This window comes from Diadema setosum, chromosome 14, assembly GCF_964275005.1.
Source record: "Diadema setosum chromosome 14, eeDiaSeto1, whole genome shotgun sequence".
In the NCBI taxonomy this organism is placed as follows: domain Eukaryota; kingdom Metazoa; phylum Echinodermata; class Echinoidea; order Diadematoida; family Diadematidae; genus Diadema; species Diadema setosum.
Genome location: NC_092698.1, coordinates 27,658,100 through 27,684,626, shown reverse-complemented (window position 1 = coordinate 27,684,626; position 26,527 = coordinate 27,658,100). Strand labels below are relative to the sequence as shown.

General features: G+C 37.0%; 1 protein-coding gene across 1 annotated transcript in view; it reads right to left on the bottom strand.

The window, feature by feature from the left end:
• LOC140238070 (uncharacterized) overlaps nt 1-21,948 on the bottom strand; it is a 30,556-nt gene extending 8,608 nt beyond the window's left edge. Inside the window, exons 1-8 of the mRNA XM_072317994.1 lie at nt 21,814-21,948; nt 20,036-20,178; nt 10,525-10,660; nt 10,004-10,092; nt 8,804-8,900; nt 7,250-7,398; nt 2,264-2,390; nt 1,226-1,308 (exon numbers count right to left, since the gene is read on the bottom strand). Coding sequence (XP_072174095.1) covers nt 1,226-1,308; nt 2,264-2,390; nt 7,250-7,398; nt 8,804-8,900; nt 10,004-10,092; nt 10,525-10,660; nt 20,036-20,178; nt 21,814-21,889 — 900 coding nt within the window. The 5' untranslated portion in view covers nt 21,890-21,948. The remainder of the gene's footprint in view (nt 1-1,225; nt 1,309-2,263; nt 2,391-7,249; nt 7,399-8,803; nt 8,901-10,003; nt 10,093-10,524; nt 10,661-20,035; nt 20,179-21,813) is intronic.
• Between the last annotated feature and the right edge of the window lie 4,579 nt (nt 21,949-26,527).

Below are 26,527 nucleotides of genomic sequence, written 5' to 3'. Positions count from 1 at the left end.
GCCTTGGTCGCAACGTTTTTTTGAACACACATGTGCACAGGCAATGCCTTGGTGCAAGTGGCACAAATTCTAATGCTGGAAGGTATAAATACCATAAAACAATTTACTGGAATTAACCAAATTCATATTTTTCATTGGTAGATGAATTTGAATACATCATAATGATATTTACATAATCATGATTAGAAAGTGTTTACTGATATAGCCTTAATTCTCATGCAAGTTCCACAATATTTCATTTCAGGTGTCATAAGTAGAGACAAAATTGATTCATTAGATTTTCATGCAAGTTCCGTGATATTTCATTTCAGGTGTCAAGTATAGACAAACTAGATCAGTGAACATATAAGGTTTTAGGTTGGCTGTTGGAAATAAACCTGTATTTCTCTCTGCGTTTTCTAGCACATGCTGCACAAAAGTCCTGTATTGTCCACACCCAAAAAACAAAACAAAACAAAACAAAACAAATTCAATGACACATATCATCTCTGGGATTATAATAGACCACATATCTCAAAAGAAAGAATTTTTAGGAGAGTAAAAAAAATAAATACTTATTCATTTTGCATAATTTTCAAAAAGTCCAAAAAATATAAATGTTGACATCACATAATTAATGCAGAAACATTGTTTTGAATTATATTGATAATTGTTTTGTTTGAAGGCTAACATCTTGACGTCTGCAGATTGAGTTTAGGAGCTAATGTTTAAATATATGCAAATTGAGGTACAAGGTCTTGTCATCCAGGGACAACATAACTTTTGCATATTGACCTTAAATAGTGTTTGAAAATGAAAATGTGCTTAATCTCCTCCTTAAAGCCCATATCAGCATGTTTACAGAATGTTCATTTCTATTCACTTCATTTCTATTCACTAGCAGATGGAGAAAATTCCATACTTTTAACACAGATTAGAGAAACTGATGTTGACTATGTTGACTATTCAAAGGCATTAACATGCAGGGTTGAGAGCCACACAAAGAAATGCACACACACATTTTCTATACATCTGCACCTCTTACATGCACCCACCTATACATTATACATTGTAGGTCTCTACATACATGTATATTTCAATAATATACACATAAGAGCAGGCGTGGTTACTTCAGTGATTATTCCTGAGAGGCAGTCATACTCGTTACGGGGCCAGAGGGCTTAAAGTCAGTTTGGGTATAGGCCTACAGAGTGGAGTTTTTCCCTCCAGAGTGACGCATTCTTACCGAGGTTGTCATTGTCTCCAGGCTGATGTCAGGTGTCATGACGAGATTCGCATGAAGCACTGTCTCATGGGGAAACGTCAAGTCTGTTATGGGTAAAATGAGAACAAAGCAGGGTAAGCCTCAATAACTCAATAACATCTACAGTACGTAGGCTCCTCCTGCCTATAAAATGAGGACATTGTACATGTACATAAAAGATATGCATGTAAAACTTTGAGGACAAGTGTAAATGGTGGTATGATTTCAAATCATCTATTCATAAGACAGAAAATCATATGACAGTGAAAGCTTTTACAACATTTGAGAAGGAAATTAAACCCATAGAATGCTACAAAATGTATGAATGTGATGGGGGAAAATTCAGTTGTACCTATGAGAGAAAAATGAGCAAATATGTTTCTTACAACTAAATACTCTCATTCTTTGGTATGATGACTTAAATCATACGTTATGTATTTTTCAATCTGTCTGTCTATCTCTTTCTATAAATTTGATGTCATATCTTGAGAATTTTGATAGATAGATTGTCAACAAAGTTAGATAATTTAGTTACAAATTATTCAGTTGGAAAGTGATAAAGATAGAAATCATTAGGTATCAAACATAAATAAACTAAATTTTCTAACTCACAATGTATGCGTATCATTCATGTGCATCTGAATAACGATCTTTTCATTTCACCTTTTATTTGTTCTTATATTTCTACAGCAATAACAGATAAGATATAAGGTCAAATTATTCAGAATCTGGCCAATGTCCAGGTTTGGGTTAGGATGGGGAGAAAATATCGTCTGATTTTTTTTTATTTTTTATTTATTAATTAAAATTATTTACTTTTTTTTTTTGGGGGGGGGGGTGGGGAGGGGAGTGGCAAAATGAGTTTATGTTAGGCAAGCCTCAATAACTCAATATAATCTGCAGCCCCCCCCCCCCCCACACACACACACACACACACACTTTTTGGAGTCAGTTTTACAGAAATACACATACATGATGTCACACAGACAGACAGACACACAGACAAACACTGATACTCACTGACAAAGACTTCCTTGGACCTAAAGAACTTGTACTGCCAGTTACCAGAGGCTGAGCGGATTCCCAGGGAGTACGACAGAGGGCTGTCACATCCATTCATGACGAGACTCACACCATACTTTATGGGCTGCAAATTACAAAAGGGTGCATTTGATCATTCCAAATCATAAGAATTTTTTTCGTCAAAAATGTTTATTTTAGCAACAAAAAAAAATCTTGTACATTGCTTGTTTGAAGCAATTTCAGGGCAAAGTTATCTCTCATCAATGTGTTCTTAAAGATCATACTGTATCGGGGGTAATGCACATTAGAAACAGAAAATGGCCCAACATCCCAGAAATGGCCCCTTTTACTGTGGAAATACCCATATTTCAAAGCAATTGGGGCAAACTATGTTTGTGACCTGAGTTTCAGCTATTGCATCATATCTTCCACAGTTTTTTATCATACAATAATAATTATAACATAAAAGTTGGTGTGCATCAATTCGAATGCTCTGGAGATCCTACGATATGTACTATATATATACCCCAGTTACTAGTAACAAACAGATGGTGCTGTTAGAGTTCTGTAGTATTCCTTGAACCTGCTGATAGAAAGGACATGTATTTGCCATCGGATTTAGGAGCCTGCGAGGAACTTTTGGTGATTCATGCTGTTCTCATGATGAGATTTGCCATCTTATGACGTCCAGAAGGGCTGTGGGGTGACCATGGCGACCCAGCTAATACTCCTGTGGGTTTATACAGTTGAGTCACGTTACGATCCACAGTGTGCCACCATCATTCTTGTGCAAGCTTGTAGCAGCTAGGTATTGAACAATGTGGGCATGACCTTTTGAGTGCCCACTCCACATGCCAACATCATCTTCTATTGATAAAATTGATATACAAGAATTGATATGCAGTGGCTTTCCCATACCACACTGCATTCCTTTTAGATGGTGTCACACTTTTTGTTAAACTTAGGTGTATTTTTTTTTTATTCTAAAAACAAGTAATGATGAATACACAAACCTTAATCTATATGTGTGGGTGTGTCCATCATCTATTTCATTCTTATTGATAACTCTCTTCTTTCACCATCATCATTATTAATCATCACTTTCATTACTATCATCATCACAAGCAACAGCAACATCATAATGATGATTAGATTATTACAACTGTCATCATCACAATCATCATCTTCATTATCACCATCACCAGGCTCTCTTGAAAAGGGGTGATTCTTATTTCTCATTTAGTCTGCTGTTCTCAATCCCAAATTCAACCACTAATAGTATTTACTATCAAGTCCCCATTCACAAAATATTATGCTAAAAAATACATAATTTATGTAGATACATAGATATCTGTCTATATATCTCACACTAGAGCATGCATCTCTACACATTCCTACAGGTGTGGTATACACATAAGTGGTGCAAAATACATTTTCTAGTGATTAAAATCACATATTTCAACCATGAAAAGGACAGGAAAACATGCCAAATTTCTACTAAACAGATCGATATCATCAAACTCACAGTAGACTGGTTCAATAACAGACCTCAGTTCCACAGGGCATAGAAAAAGTTACTTCTCACACTCAGGTATTTGAGCGAAGGCTTCAATACTTTAAATAAGCCAATGCCCATTCAAATTGCATGCCTGACTGTGAATTTGAGGTTTAGCAAGGGCAAGTGGGCATGTGGTTTTGTTGTGACTGGTTCCATATATGCCATAAAGATGACCATTAGATTTGTTCTATTCTAAATCATGATGTCTTCTATATGTTACAGTTTAGCAAAATACACTTGCAACACTAGGTTACTACTACTAAACAGTTTTGGCTATAACATATGCATGTAAAAAGGGTCAAAGGTTACAAATTAGAGTTCATTGGAGGTTGCATGATAAACAGTTAAAGATCATAGCTATTATGATGTTAATGGTAAAAGTATGGTTCAGATATAGTCTAAGTAAATCCATTTATTGGGAGTTTTAAAGATAAAAAAATGACAGGGAGAGAAAGAGGGAGAGAGAGAGAGAGAGAGATTATAAAAGTTATATAAAGTTAGTGTGGCTACCGGCTCATATTGCTTTGACATTGCTCAGGAAATAAACCTGTTAGGATACAGGCTACAGCCCATGGAAATGCAACCTGACAGGCTATTCAAGTCTGATGAATCACTCCAAGGGGGAACTATCTTCTTCCTCCTAAAATGGCACCACGTCAAGCACAGCCTCCCCCCCCCCCACCCCTCACCCCTCAATTTATCCACCTCAAGTGAGCAAAGCACAGAGAACCATATTAATGATGAATCTTGCACAAAGAAATGTTTTCTTTGACTAAAAAACTTAGCTGGCTGCACCATAGGCTGCATTAATTAGCAGCCACATCGGCATCAGTTCAATTGGATAGAAAACAGCAATGGTATATGCCTTGAATAAGAATTTAATCTTTGGCTTACGTATCTGAAAAACTTGTGTCATACATTTCAATATAATGCTATGAGTATTTGTGACATTGAATTATTGAAGTGACTATATTGTCATGAATGCATTTACTTTATGGATTACAACAGGAAAGTGCCCCCATTTTTCTCCCTTTCAAACTCTGAATGATATCCAGTGTCTTCCGTCAAACTAGTCATTCTTTCACCTGTTGTTCACATATCTAAGAGTACCGTATGCATTGATCTACAAGGGTTACAGATTTTCTACCACTGTCTGTTTCTTAGACTTCTTGTTGGATAAGAAATATGCATGTCACTGAACATTTTTTTTTTGTCATGACTAACATCACATATACTTTTGACTCTTTTCTCTCAAATTTAAACAAAATGTTGTATATATATATATATATATATATATATATATATATATATATATATATATATATACATACATACATATACACTGTTTACATTTTGTGAATGTGTCTGGTAAATTAAGTGTGAGCTCAATTGAAAATTCAAGTTCAAATGATTTACTATCAGGTTTGATCCCAGTATGAAATCATGATAGTATTTGCCTCCATATTTTAAGCATTGATTTTGTTATTGCAAAATGCACTTTGTAATTCAGACTATGTTAAGTGTCTCATATGATGGAAATTACTTTATATCATCTTTTCAAGTGACAGTATTCAAAAAGTACCTGCTGGTTAATCTACAGTGTAGCAGTACACAATAATGCCACTGTCTGTAGCCATATACGCTGCATAGACTCCGTGGAGGGTGAGCTTTTTGCCGTCATCATCTGTCTTGAACCAAATGTCACAATTCTGTTCGCTCTCACTGTATCCATACAGCTAACTGTTTACGCTTTGCTCTTTTCATGCTGTTGGCAACCACTGAACTATCTACTTTGCCGAAGTACAATTTCCTAATTAGTTTACCTCCTAATACCCGGTCCTCTTAGAGCCCATTTGCACTTGCCATTAACAGCATCAGGTACTCGAGCACTACTTACGTCAATTAAGTGGCCATAATCTTACATGAAAGAAAAAGACAGCAAGACTCGACTCCATACACCTTGGGTTCACAGTCTAATAGGGCATTTACGAGCATGTGAGAGATTCCCTTTACTATGTCCAGTACAAATTCATATTTCACTGCATGACCTACCATACTCGTAATAACTTCTATGAACAGTCTACATAGAATGATTATGCTCCTATTTCCGGGTATGCAAATAAAGTACACAATGAGGATTCTGGAAACTAGTAATCTAAAAGAGATGAAAACAAGTCAGTTATATAACCTAAAAGATGCTATCATATCTTTCATAACAATATGATGAAGTTATTATTGTAATTGCCTAGTGCTGCCTGTCATGTAGCACAATATCTCCCCATAAGTATTTTGGAGATCTCATACAGACATTTTATTTTTTGAAAATAAGATGTTAAAGGTAACTGATTTGTATAAGTATCATCTTGGTCAATTCATGTATAAATTCAGTAATAATTTATTTCCTCCCACTTTTACTGGGACGTTTGTGAGAAACAACTGCTTCCACAGATACCCGACTCGTCATTCTAATGAATTTCATTTACCTTTAACCAGAACTATATTCAATCAATCCACATTTACTTTTGTTGGACCAAAATTTTGGAATAGTCTTAGTGATAACTTAAAAACGGCCCTAAGTTTGAATTGTTTTAAAGTTAAGATAAAGAATCTTTTTTCAGATATTTATAAAAATTCATTTGAACGTCATCATCAAATATATATATTTTCACATTTAAATTAAAAAGATGAAATTTTGCTGAATTTTTAATGATTTCAGAATTACTGGAATATTCACTCTCATTTTTCTCTTCATATTATGCGTATGGCTTAGCGGTTCCGTCCACTCTTCACTTCTTGTCTTCTCAATCGACATAGTTGTTTCTTTCTTCTACTCTCCAACCATATTGTCTCTTCTTCCTCTTCTTCATCTCTCTGTCTTTTCTTTTCCGTTCTATTTTCTGCATGACAGCGACATAGTGTTTGGATTTGTCTGGGTGTCTGTCTAGGGTTAGTTAGGTTTTTTAGTCGTAATTTGTGTAATTCATTTTTGTAAATTCAATTTCGCGTACAAAAGTAAAAGATCAATGATATCTTATGTATATTTTGTTTCACTATGTTTGGGGGAATGCACCCTACAAGCATTGCTTCTTCAGCATTCCTCCCCATCTCCTGCTTTCTCTAACCTTCAAAATATTTTGTGCTTTTTTTTTCCAACCCTATCATTTGTTTATCCTTAAATCATTTTTCATATTTTGTAATTGTTGACACATATATGTACTTATGTTTTATGTGAGAAAAAAATGTATTTATAAGTTCTGTTGGAGATGAAAAAGAAATGAATGAATGAATGAATGAAAAAATAAGTATGGTTCAGGGAGAAAGGGAAAAGGTTTGATTCATTATTTAGGCAATATGGCTAGATATGTAGAAAGTTTTGAACGAGTATTGTAAGCATAGGGGGACATAAGACAGGATGTGTGACTTACATTTGCTGCAGAAGACTGCCCAGAAGGGATCAGTCCATTGCAATTGAACCCTCCACATCCTTTGACCATTGTACACAGGTGGCTCTGAGGAAGGGTCAAGCCAGTGATCGTCTTATTCATCTGTGCACAGTGTATCTGTGTGGGGGTCACTGCGTGGTGGAGATTAAACATCATGTTGAATGTTATAAAACAATTAGCACACTTTGTGATTATAAAACAACTAGCACACTTTGTGATAAACCTCGGCTTTCAGCAGAAAACAGTTTATTATGAATTCTTCCGCAGATTTCTAAGCCCTTGGCTCCATGAAGCTGTTAATGATGACTGCATATGGCCACATTCAGTCACACACATTTTGGATTCCTGAGGCTATGAAATCATAGCAGGCAGTATTTAATACAGTATCCAACACCTGACAGCAGATATCTAAAAACTCCTGGATTTCAGATTGGAACTTAAGCGAATATTAAAGGGATCATATAGTTTTGGTTGAGACCTACTGTCAAGTTTAAAGCATTTTTTGTGAGATAATGAAAAACCTCTCAGGAAATATGAAAGAGCATGTAATTCCAAGAAGGATTCAACATTTATTTGATGAAAATTGGTGTTGAAATGGCTACGATATCAAAAAAAAAAAAAAAAAAAAAAAACGTGATCCTAATAAAATTGACAGGCCATGACTTTTATTAGGATCTCTTAGTTTTACTTTGTTTTTAGATATCTCAGTCATTTTAAAATCGATTTTCATCAAATAAACTTTGAATTCCCCTTAGAATTGTATGCTCTTTAACATTTCTTAGTGTGGTTTCTAAATATCTTGCAAAATGTTACAAGCTGAATCCTCACCTCAACCAGTACTGTACAGTCCCTTAACAATTAGATTACCTGGAAGCACTGAATTTAAGCAAACAATTTGAAAAGAATTTAGTTAATCTTATGGTTTCATGCAAACAAACACCTAACCTGTTTAAAATTCCCAATTATCCATCATACAGCGAACATAAATAAATCATTAACTTACACGTAAATGTTATAACATACCTACCAATTGCAGATTCTGAAATCATGAATAATATATATATATCATATAATATATACAGTATGGGTGAGAACATAGGCTTCATTGTCACATTGTATATATATATCGTCGCTGGGGCGACAAGACCTCGTATCTACAAAATGTCATACGTTCAGGAGAGCAAAAAAACATGGCGGCCAAAGCACTATAGTGAATGGGACAGCCTTTCCTTTGACATGCCGTGGTGGCTTCATTTTTGGAGTAAGACAGTTTGGATTTGGACAGGACATCACTTAACCCATTATTTGACTATCAATCCAAAAAAGTCATTTTCACCAAAATTGCAGATACAAGGTCTTGTCACCCCAGCGATGATATACTATCTTTTTTCTTTTTCTTTTTCTTTTTTTTTTGGGGGGGGGGGGTGGACATGAAAGACATGACATGTAGATATACAATACATGCTGATAAACTTGGCCTCTCAAACTTAGCCCTAACCTCAGCTTGCTTTAATAAATAGATGATGTATACTTTACCTGCTGCTGTGCAGTCACGCACAGGAATGATGTAATCTGGAAATATCGGATAGGAGAATGTAATCAGGGGCGTTGGTCCACTAAATTTAAGGCGCAGCTGGAAGGCAAAGTGGATAAGACAGAAACTAAAACAGATAAAGTGATGCTGATACAACAAATATTTTCATTTGGAACTTTCTTTGGACAAAGTTTGTTGCAAACATCAACTCATCTATTTCTATATCAAAGAAATAGTCACTGAGATTACTCTCGAATTAATGAACCAAGCATTCATGTCATCTCCATTCAGAAAAAAAAAAATATGTATATAATATTGATGCCAAAGTCACAACATATCTCATTGCCATCAGTTTTCTCATGCATGTTCCTTCTAGCTGCCACTTTTTCAATCTTAAAGCTTTTAAACTATCTTTGTCCTCATGGCTGTTAGGAACAAGTGCATGACAATGGATCTGTTAAAACATGATCAGAAATCATATTTACTTTCCAATGAACTGATCACATAAATAAGACAGAAACAATCTGTGTATCATCGCAGTATCACACAAAGCTAGGAGTCAGCCTTTGAAAGTAACAGCTGGAACATCCTCACATTTGGCAATCAGACGGAGAGACATATGGTGTACCGTACCAGAAATGTTGACCCTTCACAAAGTGCAAACATCTGTTCTCTGTCTATCTGTCTAACATATTATTTGCAAAATCAATTTGAAATCATGTAAGATCATTGCACAAACAGATGGCTCATTTTATATTGCTGTGCTTCAAGGACAATCAAAGTCATTCCAAATCAGTGCACATTGCTCTGTTTATATTCTGTATAGTTAGAAATTGATGCTGATCTTTGACTATGATAATTGAAGCCAGATGCTAAACTTCACAAGTTCCGCATAAGAAAAAATTTAACACATTGGAGGAGATTTGTAGTACTGCGCTATTACAGTTCCTTCATGGTGTCCTGGTGTTCGGACCAGCCAGCTAAGTCCATTTGAATTTTCTCATGAAATTTAGTTAATCAAAGTGTCTCACATCTCAGAAAAGTACAAGTAATTCAACATTCACAGTCCATTCCTGGGTGCATGTTGTCCGCTCAAGGATGAAAAATTGATGATGTATTTCATCATATCTGTGAAATCTTCAGCTTGCTGGCAACAGACTGTGAATTGTGGTATTAGATAGATTCTGTTTGTCAGGACTCACCCCTATTTCAAGACCTGATGTCACTTTCTTGAAGTGAACCTGGACTGATATTTGAAGGCGCATTCCTGGAAACAGGTTGTATGTTAAACCTGAAACATGAAAAGAGGACATAATACTTGAGATCAACAAGAAAGCAAAATATGGATATATATATATATATATATATATATATATATATATATATATATATATATATATATTTAAGTCATGCTATTATACATGAAGCTAATATTCTAGTAGTGACTTACTACTTGCCTTGCAAGTGAGCACAAACCATTGAGTGTCATCCTTTACACACTTCTGAGACATATACATCAGATCTTGAATACATTTCTGATGACGTCTGTAAACTGTGACCTTAAAAGTGTCTTTTCAGGGGGGGGGGGAAATGTGCTAAAACTTGGTTTATACTGTTGTAACTGGAGATGTAATTACATATTTTTTTTTCAGATTAGTGCAAGATTTATAAGGCTGGATGGGAAAAAAAAAATGTAAATGTGAATCATATCCCTCTGGTTTACCTGGAACTGGATATGTGTTTCCGTGCATGACAGTCTGCTCAAAGTACACGTTGTCTGTGTTGCTCAGCACAAGAAGTCTCATCTGAGCTGGGGTGGCACAGGGAAGCAACTTCACATCAAATATTATATCCTTTCTCTGGAAACACAGAGAGAAATAAAATTACAAGAAAGCGTTTGTAATATATATTCATCGTTTCACATTTTACTAATCACTGATGATATGATCATGTCAATATTCTTACAGGGCACATACGCAATAAATGCTCGCCCAAAGTACCACATGTACGTGTACATATGTGTAACTTTGAATCATGACTTTTGCATCTGCATTAGGCTAACAACATTCAGTGGACGTATTTCTACACGAATATTAGACATCACTCTATGCTTTCTTGCTTTGCTTTGCACTGAGTAACCCTTGTGTATTATGGGTCAGAGTACATACCACATGGTATCTGGTGGTAGACAAAAAGATTACAAAGTAAAAGTGCCTATAGCTCATTTCATGCATTGAATATTTAGATGAGAGCCCAAATGTGATAACAAAAATTGTTCTATGTTTGTTTGCTTCTTTTTTTTCTTTTTTTTTTAAAAGCAGAACCAACTTTGGAGAAATATAACATAATATAGGTCCTACAATTTGTGAACGGTCACAAGTGTATACATAAAGGTCAAGATTTCTCATGAGGTGAAAGATGAGATGCTTCTTTGAAAAAGGCGAGGCATCAGCAAAAGAACTCAGTGGTGCTCTTTAGGTACTCAGTAATGCCATGTGATGAGTAATCAGGTAGCAAGAATCTTTGTAGGTGATGTAGAATTTTATGAAAATAAAACAATATAAAATCATCAAAACATTGGCAGGGTTTAACAAAAATTCCTGCACAACTGCATTCAATTCCTTGGCCTTGTAAGACAGTAAAAAAATAAATAAATAAATGAATAAAAATCATCAAAATATTGGCTGCCTATGATGGAAATTCCTGCACAACTTCATTCAAATTCTGGGTCCCAGGTCCTCTCATGCTCCCAGGTTAAGATTGCCAACAACCATTCAATCACTGTGCAGAGGGAAATAGGCTTCAAACACCCAGTGAATTGAAAAGTGGATTTGAACCAGACACTGAAAAGTTTGCAGCCTTCTGCAGCCAATGGCTTCCACCTCCTCCTGACATAAGTCGATATCGTGACAGTCTAACAACTTCTACCTTGCAACATCCAGGTCTCACTACTGTATGCCATAATATCTGGTTAAGTTTAATCACATTCATTGTTCAACTCCTCTTTTAAATGGGGTTGGAGTTGTGAGGTTGAGGAATAGTGAATGCTCATAGAGTCTCTTGATCCCTTCTGTCACACGCTGTTGTCTCCTCTCCCCGAAGAGCTAACATGTTACCATGGTTACAGGGCCTGCTCGAGACTTTGTATTCCTAGCCATGAAGCTCCCTGTATTCATCATCCCCATGAGTGGAGCTGGTTCATGACTAATAAAGTACCTGGCAGTTCTGGCCAACTGTTATAATAACAAGCAGTTTGCTTGCCAGAGGTTTCCATTCATTCCACTACATGTACTGTATACGCCATATATTTTGCGAGTCTAATTTTTCCCGAATCGGGACTTCCCGACAATTTCGCAAGTGGTTAAATTCACACTTGTGGAGCACAGTATTGAACAGAGAAATGTATGCGTGCATGTTATATTCATGTCAGGAGCAGAGTTATTTTTCACATGTTTTTCAATTAATGAATAGCACCCAACTCACGAAATTCATGACAACTAAAACCTTGCAAAATATTTGGTATACAGTACAGTATATGTCTAACTACACGTGACAGAGTTTGTTCCCACATCTTTGTGGTTTACTCCATCATGGAAACCCAGTTCTCCCGTCTTCTCTCAGGGTGTTTAGATGCAAAAACATTTATACCAAAACGAAATGGCTATACAATTAATTTATATGTGTGAACGCTGACTAACGAAATGACATATAATGAAATGACGTGCAACGAAACAATAGTCAGAGCATCGTTTGGAACTAGAACTCGATAACGAATCAGCATTCCATCATGTCTGAATGTATGGCAACCATATCATGACGAAAATCACTCGTTTGAAGAGCTACACCCCAGTAAATAATGCCAGTGCATATCTTGGCAATCAATGACTTAAAGTCAAAGATATAAAACACCTGTTTCTTGACCCTGGCCTAATCTAAGCATCAGTCATCGCCACAGCGCCACAGGAGGGGGGGGGGGGGCACCGCGAGAGGAGGAGATTGTTTTGGTTTTGGCATGGGCCATGTAGCTCCATGGTGCGTGTGTGTGTGTACGTGTGTGTGTGTGCGAGTGTAGACATTCAGCGTATGCAGACAGAGCATGCCTGTACTGTAGTGACCGGAACTATTGTCATTCCATTTTGCTCTCACCTTCTCCCTCCCCCATCTCTCCCCCCTCTCCTAGTTTGCAGGCACAAACCCTTGTTGGTCGTATAGGAGTCTGCATGCACCAAGACTAATACACACACCACTACACTGCAGCCTCTCCCAGTTGGGAGAAGCTTCAACACAGGGCCTATGGGACAGTGCCAAAGTGGTGCATGTAGTAGTCTTGGCGCAGACTCCTTTACGACCAACAAGGGTTTGTGCCTGCAAACTACCTCGCTCTCCCCCCCCCCCCCCTCTCTCTCTCTCTCTCTCCCTCTCTCTCTCTTTCTCAATCATCCAGTCAGCAGGCTGATTGTAACCAGGGAGGTAGTCTCACCTCCCCGTTGTAACTCACTGCCAAATAGCACATTGTCAGCACCGGCAAACTGGCAACGCTCTCCTTCTTATTCCTGTATTTTCGTTATTTACGGGTCGATTTTTTTCGTTCGAAATGTAAAATGGATGATCATAGAATTTCTCAATAGAATATAAAATTGAAAACTTTAGAAAGGATAGAGAAAATTGAGTTCACTTTGAATGGTCTGCCACAGGCAGATATCCTTATCATGCTCTTACGTAATACGACAGCTGCTTTCTCAATGATCCAGTCAGCAGGCCAGGGAGGTAGTCTCACCTCCCCGTTGTAACTCACTGCCAAATAGCACATTGTCAGCACCGGCAAACTGGCAATGCTCTCCTTCTTATTCCTGTATTTTCGTTATTTACGGGTCAATTTTTTTCGTTCGAAATGTAAAATGGATGACCATAGAATTTCTCAATAGAATATAAAATTGAAAACTTTAGAAAGGATAGAGAAAATTGAGTTCACTTTGAATGGTCTGCCACAGGCAGGTATCCTTATCATGCTCTTACGTAATACGACAGCTGCTGGAGTCATCAAACCCTGGCTTGGCCTCCAGGTTTGTCACGCCTCAGCAGAAAGTTTATTTGCAATGGACAAGTACTTCGACTCCCGCTCTCAAACGACAAATAAACGCACCCCACTGTGGACTAAATCCGGCTGGGGTTTCGCCTCAAACGAGAGATTGACGGCATGTAGATCTAATGGTATAACTGAGCGGGGCTTATTGTGTGAATGCGCAAAAGGTGACCCTATTCCTCTCACTAGCGGCAACGTCATGGCCATAACAACATGCGCAATGAGAAACAGCGCATCTATAGGGGGGCCTACAACATTTTCCAGAAAGGTCAAGATTAGTAGCATCTGAGTGGTCTGTCCGCAATACGACGATTCTTTATACGTTGTTTCTTTATCAAGTTTTGGTATAAACTGGCCTGCGTCTGAAAAGGGGGTCCGTCTCACCATCAACAGTTGCATGCAGACACAGTGTTTGTCTTCAAACATCCGCCCTTCTATTCTCGGAAGCTCCATACCTGGCTACCACTTTAACCTCAAATTTCTGAACATCCTCTGCAGGCCATCAGCACCAGATTGCATGCATTAATCCTTTATAATGCCCAGGCACTTGGTTCAACTTGCCAAGCCTTGTCATCAACAGTCAGTAATCCGTCTTAAAGGACAAGTTCACCTTCATATACATGTGGATTGAGATAATTCAGCAATATAAGTGGAACACATCAGTGAAAGTTTGAGGAAAATTGGACAATCCGATCAAAAGTTATGAATTTTCTGTGCAGAAAAGTTTCTGTGCAGTCACTGCTGGATGAGAAGACTACTGCAGTTGATGATGTCACATGCGTACAACGATATAAGGAAAATATAAAGAGAATTCCACAAAATTTCATTTTTTGAAAAAAGTACAAATTCCCTCAACTTGTAACTGATATATGTTAAGGGTAATATCACTCCCCGTGCCTTCTGAAAGAGACAAGTCATGTGCTCTTCTATTATGCAAGAAAAGTGAAAATATGTTGAATTTTCTTTATGGTTTCTTTATATGGTTGTACTCATATGACATCACAAGCTGTAGTAGTCTTCACATCCAGCAATCGCGGAACTGAAACTTCCAAAATTCATAACTTTTGAAAGGATTGTCCAATTTTCCTCAAACTTTCACCTATGTGTTCTACTAATATTGCTGCATTCTGTCAATCGTCATGTTTATGAAGGTGGACTTGTCCTTTAAACTTGAGCTAGTTCTAAAGTCAGCAAACCCTGTGCACTCAGGTGTAACAACGTACCTCAGTCTAACAGGAAGTCCATAGTGACATACTAGGGATTAGGGAGATTAGATAATCTCTATTCATTGACAATTTGTTTCAATACATCTGAGTTGATGTCTCCTCATGTGTGCCAATTAGTGAACTGACATCATGAATTGTCCGGTCAATAGGCCTAATGTCCTGGCTAGCATTCTCATAAAAGAACTGGGTCTCTGCTTTATACACCAACAAATCCTCAACACCTGTGCTTTCCTGTGGCTCCCATATGATATAATAATGATATACATGTATATGAAAACCTCTCAAGGGCTACAGTAAAGTGTCCTCTCATTGAGCTTGATTATCATTACCATTTCCAACACTATTGTATCATTAGAATACAAACTAATGCTGATATTGTTATCATCAGCACTATACAGAATATGTAATAAAATCAGAAAACAATAATTGCACAAATACCTTGTATTACTCAAAATTGTTTGAACTATCCATTCAAAGGTAGTAATGAAATGGTAGAGTCTTCCAAACATAATATTGTGTAAATAAACTGTGCACATCTTATCCATATATGACAGATATGCAGTCTTGACAAGGATTAGTTGTCACCAATATTCTTCTCTAAAACATATCTTCAGCTGGTGTCTGGAATATGGCAGACTGTTAAAGCTTTCCTGGTGAGGGAGAACATCAGGTTTAGTCAGGTGAAGCTGACTCTTCACTTTCCATGTACCGCACTTAGCATCATACTGAACATCCATTACTCAGAAGCATGACAATTCAAATCACCAGTCACAAGGGTAAACGCGGCTGTATATAAACCGATGCTACTCACATGTCTGTAAGACATAGAGTAATGTAAATCACTAAAGCTTCCATTTGCACTGATCTCTCACTATTAATTCTTTTTTTAATCTACTAGACAGATCAAAAGGTTAGCAAGATGACTATGAGTCATCATCATGAGCACACCTCAAAATCTCCAGAATAACTTATATCCTTCCAAACTTGTTCTTCAGCCAATTTCTCTCCTACCTACCTGATAATTCATGTGTCATTTAAGACTACTTCCAATGGTGACAGATAGGCATGCTTCCTTCATTACTACCAATGTTGCCAGAAGCTAAAAAATCCCAAACACAATTTATTTCCAAAGAAACAAACAGTTTAAAGTCTGGTACATTATCTTCTTCAAGTAGCATTTCTGACAAAGTTTCAACTTGAATACATTAATCATAACAGAGTATATGAAAGCAGCCCTTTTCTAATCAACCACGATAGAAACAGGAGAGGGGGTTAACAAAAAATTTTGTAAAAGTAATGCTCATGGCAATGCCATTTCTGTCATTGTCTGACCATAGCTATTTTCTCTGGAACTTGTTTCCTCTTCTTCACTGGTGTATTTTTAGAGAAATGTATTCATTGCTTACCTGTGATTTCTATGGCATGTAATTGGGGATCGTCGTACTACTACTTCTACTACTACTACTACTACTACTACTACTACTACTACTACTATAATCTACCACTACTACTACTACTACTACTACTACTACTACTACTACTACTTACTTCTACTACTACTGCTACTACTACTACTATAATCTACTACTACTACTACTACTACTACTACTTCTATAATCTACTACTACTACTACTACTACTACTACTAATACTACTACTACTACTTCTTCTACTACTACTACTACTACTACTACTACTACTACTACTACTACTACTACTACTACTACTACTTCTACTACTACTACTACTACTACTCTGTAACCATATAGCATCAACTAAAAAAGTTACACCATGTTTGAAAAATGAATCCCTCTGATGAATACCAGTACCGGTAGTCAAAGTATGGGCAGTCATATTCCTTCATTCTTGTGGATGGATACTGAGGTGGTGTGGTTATCAGAAATCATACACCCTAGGAAAGAAGATGGCACAACATGATGGTTGCTGTTTTCTTTAATTTGCTTTATCAATAAGGATGCTTTAGATAGCATGAAGAATCCTTCATTTCTGGGGAATGAAGGATTCTTCAGGTAAGCTATAAATAAATTTCAATAAAAAATACATCAGTGGAGAAGAGGAAATGAATTCCAAAGAAAATAGCTATAGTCAGACAATGACAGAAATGGCATTGCCAAAAGCATTACTTTTACAACATTTTTTGTCAACCCCTTCTCCTGTTTTTATCATGGTAAATTAGAAAAGTGCTGCTTGCATTTCTATGTATTGATTTATGTATCCAAACTGAAACTTTGTCACAACTGCTACCATCTATATACTTGTAGAAGATATAAATGTCCCAAAATACACAGATTTACAAATGCTATGTTGGATCTATTAACTTATTCAACATATTGGACATTTTCCCAATATAATTATGACAGAACATGGGGTGAAAAATGTTACCATAAATCCAGGTGCCACTAGAATCCATACCATTCCAGTTACTTTGAGGAAAATCAAGGGAAGCCCCTGCCCCAAAGTTTTGTGGTATACATGTAGAATCTAATGCTCCTTGCACACAGTCATGAATATACTATAACAAAGGAAAAGGGTCATATCAGCTATACATTCAATGAGTCATTTTGCAATTTTTGTCAAGCACTGACATAATAAAGGTACAGGTAAATCTGTTCAGGTTCCAAAAGCTAGATTCACAAGGGCACTTCTTTATTTCTGTTTTTCAAATTTTTCTGCTGGATGCAGGCTTTATTTTTAGATCTGTCTGGAGCTTTGACTGAGTGCTTCCAGTGTAAGGCTTGTGGCATCCTTGACTCTGACAATATGGGTGAAGGAGACAGGAAGAGGGGGTGAGGTACAAATGGGGTGCAAAATGACTATACCTCCTGTAAACAAACAAAACAGAAAATCAGCAATGAGGATACAGGTAGTAGGGGGAAAGCAAGGATGACTGAGGTTCCTATACTCTCTGAAAGGGGTAATATCAGCAAGAAGAGGGACAAGATGGGGCAGATCAATGTGTACATGTATATGAACATAATTTTGGAGAGGTTGGATATTCATAGTAAACTATGTGGTACATGCACACACAAGACACTATTGGTAGTGGAGTTTAAAGACCAGAAAAGGCACACAATGATGCAGAGCAGCACAAAGGTTGCTTGTTTTCAAGACTTCACTGCCTTAGTCACATGAAGTCATATAACCAGCTGATGCCGCATTTTATGCTATTTTTAACAAATTCAACCTGTCGAGGATGTAGCCAAATTACCCCTTCACTGGGTCATACAAAGTATAAATGCTTTAGACTTCACTAAATATTTTCAAGCACATGAGATTCATTATGTATCACTCACTACTCTTGAAGAAATTGGACGACATATTATATTTTGTTTGCAAGACTGCACTCAGCATGACAATAGCATACAACATATTCTATAAATGAGCCCATCATTTACCATTTGACTTCTGCATGAACGGGCAAAGTGTCATCCAATTATAAATGGCTAACTTTGTCATGCTTAAAGGGGAAGGCTAGTAACTGATCAGTGGGAATCAGTGGAAATGCTGGGAAATGATTGTTCCAATCCTTATGGGATTCATTCAAGAGTTCATTGTATATCTATTGTTGTGTGAAAATGATTTGCTTCAGAACGGTCTCATATTCAAGTAATGTGCAGATTAATGCTCCGTCACTGACCAGGGACGCTAACCTGGAAGCATTAAACTGCACATTACTTAAATATGAGACCATTCTGAAGCAAATCATTTTCACACAACAATAGATATACAATGAACTCTTGAATGAATCCCATAAGGATTGGAACAATCATCTCCCAGCATTTCCACTGATTCCCACTGATCAGTTACTAGCCTTCCCCTTTAAGTTTGCTATTGAAATGAATCATGAATCGTCACAGTAATAGTGAATGCTAGAAAGAGAATACAAACAGAATTCCTTATATTTTCTAGCATTGTGAAAGAGCTCATCACTTACCTCCTTCAAAAGGGGAAAATATCACAAATGTCAGTAACAAGTCCAGGGAATGTGTAAATTAACTTTCATTAATTTACATGAAATTATGATACATTTCATGAAAGACTTCCTGTAAAAAAAAAAAAATAATAATGATGTTGCAGTGAGCCTTTGATTATTGGCATATATCTCTTTCACAATAATATCAGCATAATGTCATGATAAATCTTGGCAGGAGGTTTGTAAAGTTCAAGAAATACATCCATATTTTTTTTAGAACAGAGCAAATGAATCATATTGCAACTGATTGACAAATTTCCCTATGCAAATAAGTACTGAATCAGTCAGTGTTTGTGAAAGATTATAATGTTATCTGACTTTTGCCATGCCCAATGTAACAAGAATAAAGAAGATAAAGCCCCTTTTTTAACAATTTACAAAGTTGAGTAAATTTCATAAAGGGCTTCTGTAATTGTTGCTTTACGATGTAAACTACTTCCCTTTCAATGTATACTACTTCCCCTTCGAGTTAAACATGTGATCCTTGATAAAAAATTGACCAAACAGGTACCAATATACTATGGGGATGACCACAGCTTCTCTACACAGAACGAACCCTTTCTGTCTTTAAGTTAAGTTAAAAATTTGCAATCTTTGTGCTCAAATCCACTGTTTTTTTTTTTCTAAAATCAGAATACCATTGACCTGAGTTTAATGGCAAGCAAGAGTGTCTCTTGGCAGGAACTCAAGGTCCCTGCAAAGGATATTAAGTCATAATTACAGGAAAGAGACACTGACAGCTCATTTCTATGCAAAACGTTCCGTTTTTTCGCAAAAGGTCATACCATGTAGCAGCTGTAACCTGACAGGTCATGAGAAATGAATGCAAGCAAAACAGAGTTTGGACACCTCAGTACCTATTTCTTGTGACACACCACGATTGCTGCATTCTTTGTACTTCGAATTCAATTATGAGTCCCGGCTTACGTACCAGCATAAGAAACTTGCATGCAAAGCGAGTGCAGTCTGCCGATCTCGAGCACTTAGCAGATGCTGTTGGGATGGCCCTCGCATTGCGAGAAATGGTGCGAATTAGTTGATCCCATGCCACGCACTCAGGCTTAAACCGAGCCTCTGTATTGGACAAATCAAAGTAAATAGCATGAACAACAAATGGTGGCAGCTGGCTCTGAGCTAGTATATTTACAAGCCATTCATTTAGAGGCTGAAGCTATAGCTATCATTAGAAGAAGTCCACCAAAGGATTTTAGCAATTTCATACAAAATCTTTAAAAAAATCCCTGCAGTGCAAAAATGATCAAAATTGGATAAGAAATAAGGAAGGTATGACATTCTGATATTTCTTCTTTTTTTTCAGAAAACACTTCTTGACCAGTTGTTATGAATATTCAAATCAGCAAGTTGATGATATCATGCTCTGACTATTTCTTATACAGAAATGACAAAAATCTAATACTTCAGCTGTATAATTGCAAAACTTGCCTTAAACCACCTAAAATAAAAAAAAGACCAAATGTTAACTCTGATATATTTTGGTATGAGAATATGTTTTTACCTGTACTAGCTAAAAAAAATAACAAATTTTCAGAATTTTTAGAACATTCTGTATGGAATTGTTTCTCTTTCTTCTAGAGTTCATTTATTTTTGGGGTGGATTTATATCTCCTTAACCCCATCTCTATAGGTTGCTAAAGGGCAGCTCTACTTCGTTTTCAAATTCACTTTGAAGAAATAAACATTATCTGAACATTAAAGTTCAAAAGATCATACAAATTCTACAACATATGAAAAAACCACAGAATTCTTAAGTTTTAAATGTTTTCACCAAAAAAAAAAAAATTAAGAGCGATCATTTCATTGGAAATTTGGAGCAATGGTGATGTCACCTTAGTGTATTCTATGTGACTTCCATACAAATCAGTGTACTGGTATGTTCACTAAATTACTTTTTCTTTAAAAGAAATAAATAAAGTTTTGCATCTAATTTTTTCAGAGTGTATCTAATTTTTTCAGAGTTGTGGAAATGCTGGTAAGTACTTTCTAATGGGAAATTATAGCTGTTTAACTTTGTTGGAAAAATTATTTCACATTCCAACCAAGAGATATGGGGGAACAATGTCATCACCTGATAGACATGAATCTAGCATGCATAATAATTATTAATAACTACTTAATTCTGATTGACATATAATTAAAAACTTGAAAAAAAAAATGCAGAACTTACACTTTTAATATAGCTTTCCTATGAATATTTTCTTCATATAAAGGGGAAATATCCCCAAGGGAGAGCTCCAACTATAGTATATAAATATGTGGACATCACAAACTTCTTCTCATCCAGCAATGGTGGCACTAAAACTTTAAAAATCTTAAGTTTTGAATGCATTGTTCGTTTTCATACTCAGATTTCCCTCAGGGTGATGTGCTATATAAACTAATAATATTATTGCTGCATTCGCTCTATCCACCGGTATTGGAGAAATCTAATAAGCAGTGCATAATAGATAACTGCGCAGCACTTCGCGAGTCAAAACAGTCAGAGTCAAGACTCCATGGTCTGACAGAGCATATTCACAGCATCAGTAAACATTAAAACAGTATTCATGAAGCTTTGCTCAATCATGCCATGGTTTGGCATAAACTCAACAATGTTGCCATCAACCTCTGCGGTGTACAATCCATACGTCATTATGACTAGTAGTTGCATACGGCTGGAGCTTTGTTACAGCTCGGAGAACATGCACTCACCTGCCGCCGGAGACAGCCAACACAAACATATCCCAACATATACGCAAGTTGCAAAGGATATTACTGAAGTTTTCATTGTGAATCTCCTGATGGTAATTCCAAAATATCCGTCTTGAACAACATATAATCCAACTAGCAAGATGCTCCCTTAGACCATTCTTGTCGATATGCGAATATACTAAATGAAAGTAAGTGATTGCTTGACACTGTCCTTCTCTGCTTTCTTTCTTCTCGAGAGCATTCGAGTCGTCTGATCCAGTGGGTGCACTGAACTGAAGTTTGTGCCGCTCTTTACTTTCTCTCCGGGAAAACATCTCTTCGTGCGTACATGCGTGCGTGTGAAACTGAACTTTGTGTGTGTTGTGCCAGTGCGCTCACAGCGTGCTTGAAAGGGATTTTCCCTTCATAGGCGTTGTTGAAGCTGGCCGCCCTACGATAAGGACTTCGCTTGGATCAACAGGCGAAAGACACGATTTGACATCTTTAATATTGGAGTGCAGATAGCGGGGGATGAATATCCCTTGAAGTGGGAGAAAGGAAAGGAAGAGAACGGCATGGATGTGAGGAGAAGATGAGGGAAGAGAAGGAGAAGGAAAATGAACAGAAGAAGCAAGAGTAGAAGTATTTGGGCAAGGAAAGCCGATGAAGAGAATGAAAGCAAAGCTAGCGAATTTCGTCGGTGAACTTGGCGTAAACGAAATTCCCATTGTATTTGATCTGTTCTAGATACATACGTCATTCACATCTTACCAAGCACCATATTCATGGATAGATTGTCCATGGACAGAAGGGCAGTACTATTGATTTAGTTTTTGTTTCAGAATCTCAATGAGAGCATATTCTGTTACTAGTGTGTATAGGAGCATAAAAACATTTACATGAAAGGTTCAATCACGTATTTAAGACCTTGAAAGAGTATTGTGTTTCACCTAACTGTGTCACTCACCTTTACTACAAATATTAATTTCTACCTCACTGTGCTTGTGCAATATCAACCCAGTTCATTTTCCCTTCAAGGATTTTGGATTTCAATAAAAAGTTTGCTGAAAAGGTCTTATTCTTCTCATTGCTTATCGTAATCGTATAATCCATCTAATTCATTCAGTTTTCAGTTTAGTACTTGCTAATTTCTTAATTTTGAACTTTATCACTGACAACAATTACTTGTGCTCGTTCTTTTGCAGGAACACTTGCATTGTCGTATAAGTTATTTAATTCATTTGATACATAATGTTCTGTTTACCTTATTCTCTGTTGTCAAAAGAAGTGTAACATATGTTTTGTCGGAAAATGAAATAAACTTTGAATTGAATTGAATACTCTTCAATTTTCCGTCCGATTTTAATGCAATTTATATGGTTTAATTCATTTGGTTACACTATACTTATTTCAGTCACGTGCATGTATCAGAAGTGTGGAATGCGCAGTTGAAGGTGAGATAACATCATACACGCAATGACTCACTGAATCACATGATTTCGGAAGGTGCTAAATAATTATGATAGAAAGATATATGAGTCTTTCGGCATACCGAAAATACATACTTCCTTACTTGGTTAATTACTGTCAGTTCACATAGAATGAAATTCAACATGAAGATATAGATTTTGAGTGACAGAGTATATTTCAGCTAACAAAGGGGGGGGGGGGGATAGGCTCCTGAGGATAATGTTATAGATGTAGGGGATACCTTAAACTAGACTTTACGTCATGTACGTATAAATGGAATATATCCGCCCAGTGCAGTCATTTATGCGCAGTAAAAGGCAAAACAGAGAGAACACTGTTATTTTTGAAAAGTTCAAAAACTTGACTTGTGGCAAGTTGTGGATGCGTAATTTATTGAAAATAATATATATCAATAAATTTCTTGGAAAAAGGATCATCTCTCCCCCGTCCCCCCCCCCCAAAAAAAAGTACATGAATATACCTTGTATATAAACCGCGGTTTTGTTTTAAAAGGCCAACATTATTCAATCCTTTCAAAAATGTTCTTTACATAATCATCATCTATTGTAAACATTTCTCAGAACATACAGTCCTGCATCGGCTCCTGTTTTTATTACTCATCAGCTTTTCACTTTAAAAGTTAATGAATTGATATTTGTCTACATTTTTATTGCAAAGAAAGGTTAAAGGACAAAATAATTCACCTTCATAGACATGTGGATTGAGTGAATGCAGCAATATAAGTAGAACACATCAGAGAGAGTTTGAGGAAAATCGGACAATCCGTTCAAAAGTTATATCCTTGAAGTTTTCTGCTCAGTCACTGCATGCTGGATGAGAAGACTACTAGTATACAGCTTGTGATGTCTCTTGACATTATTGTGTAACGATGTAAAGAAATAAAGAAAAATCAGCATATTTTCTCTTTTCTCACATAATACGTGTGATATTAAAAGAACACTAAGACTTGTCTCTTACAGAAGACAGGGGGAATAAAGTCGAGAAAATGTGCACTTTTTTTTCACATTTTTTTTTTGTGTGTGAAATTCTCTGTATATTTTCCTTATATTATTCTGCGCATGTGACATCATTACACTGTATAATAGTCTTCTCATCCAGCAGTGACTGCGTAGAAACTTTAAAAATTATAACTTTTGAACGGATTATCCGATTTTAGCAAACCTTCACTGATGTGTTCTACTAATTGCGGCATACACTCAATCCACATGTATATGAAGGTGGACTTGTCCTTTAAAGATTTTCAGTGGTGGTAGGCCTATGTATATCTGTTAATCATGAATATCCTAAGATGGACATAATAAATTATACACATCTACCCATTGAGCACTCGCACTCCGGGAGCACTGGCGTTCATCTATACATCCACATTCTCGGTTTGATTATAATGGTTACAAATTATTTACAATATACTTCTTTTTTTCCAAAGACTAAAGTGCTCATGTTTATTTGATATTGTCTGTTGCAGCTGTTGTATGAGTCTCTACAAATAAGATCTAGGTCACATGACACACCCATTTCTACATCCAATCCCTCCAGTGGTGCAATCTAATAATGACGTCATGCTCTCCCTGCAGAGTACTAATTAAGCCAGGAGAGAGAAGTCTTTCTAAAGGCGTCCTGACGGTTGGCCAGAATAATCTTGTTTCATTTCTTCCACTAGTGGACCCTATCATGTAAAACGGAAAGGGAAGATTCGTCTTGGATTTTTTTTTTTATTATTATTATACTGAACAGTCGACAGAAAGAACAGTTATGTAGACCTATACAGTCATTGCTGTTAGCTATGATACTGTACAATAATGATGATATGAAATATAGGCCTACCAACGACTGGTAATATAGGACAATCTTGATTGAATTGTATATAAATATACACAATTAACATGCATAATAGCGATAATAAATTATATGAGCAAACGAAAGTAAGGGAGATTTTACATGGGCGATATACAGTAGACTTGTCATAAATTATTAGATTGTACCAACGTCCAGAGATAAAGACTGACATAGGGATTGGATGGAGAAATGGGTGTGTCATGTGACCTAGATCTTATTTGTAGAGAGTCAATACTCTCTTTAACAGCTGCAACAGACAATATCAAATAAACATGAGCATTTTAGCCTTTGAAAAAGAGAAGTATATTGTGACCATTAGGCATATAATCAAACCGAGAATGTGGAAGTGTAAGAACGCCAGTGCTTCCGCAGTGTGAGTGCTCAATGGGTAATGTGTAGACAATCTATGATTATTGCGTCCATAATATAGCTCACAATATTTAGGATATTCTGAGGGTAGATGTAGGCCTATTTGTCTCAAGCATAATCCATCTATTATCAAGAAACTATCAGATAACATTATACTCTGTTGATGTTTCTATAAATGAATAGCAGAATAGTGCATATAGTTAAATAATTCAGCACCCTAAAACCCAGGATAGCCTTTTTTGTCACAGTTATTATAGACCTTATAAATACTTTCCGAGGATTACCATGGGGGGGGGGGGGGGTGGGGGGGTGGGGTTACAACACCCACCAGGACCACATCCTGGCCTGGACCCCACCGGTCCTCGCACCCACCCCAACCCCCACCCCCTGCGCCCCACCTCCACCCCATCCCCCCCCCCCCCCACATACACACACACACACACACACACCTACACACCTACACATATCCGAGGTAGACCGTCATTTACTTAACCTGTCATTTGACAAATTATTGGCCTTTTTACGTATTTTCTGGCCAGCCCGGCGATTACAATTCGGTACCGGTTTGATTTAATATCATTACCAAAGATTACACAATCTTTGATATAATAAAAAGACACAGGATTACTTGTTTTTACTAATTAACTAGCGCGCAGCTAGCGTGTGTGTGACCCCTGGGGTGGGAGCTGTCTAGCTCGGCCAATGGAGGTTCTTAGCTCGGCCGCGCGGCGAGCTCGCCGAAGGGATCGGGAGCGCGATCGGGAGAGGCGCTTAGGCGCGGCCAGCTTTGGCGGGGTACGGGTAGCGTAGTAGCGGGAGGAGTCGAAGGCTAGGTGCCATAGGCGGTGGTGTGCTGTGCTGCGTGATATTCTGTCTCGGACGTTTCGGTGGTAATTACAAAAGTATTTCCTGCATTGTGTATATTTATGCCCACATTATTGTATTTGTGTGTTCACAAAATTTGATTAAACAGCAAATTTTTAAAACTGAGGTCTTCTATATTGAAAAAGAAAAGGTGGAATGTTGCCAAATCCGTGAC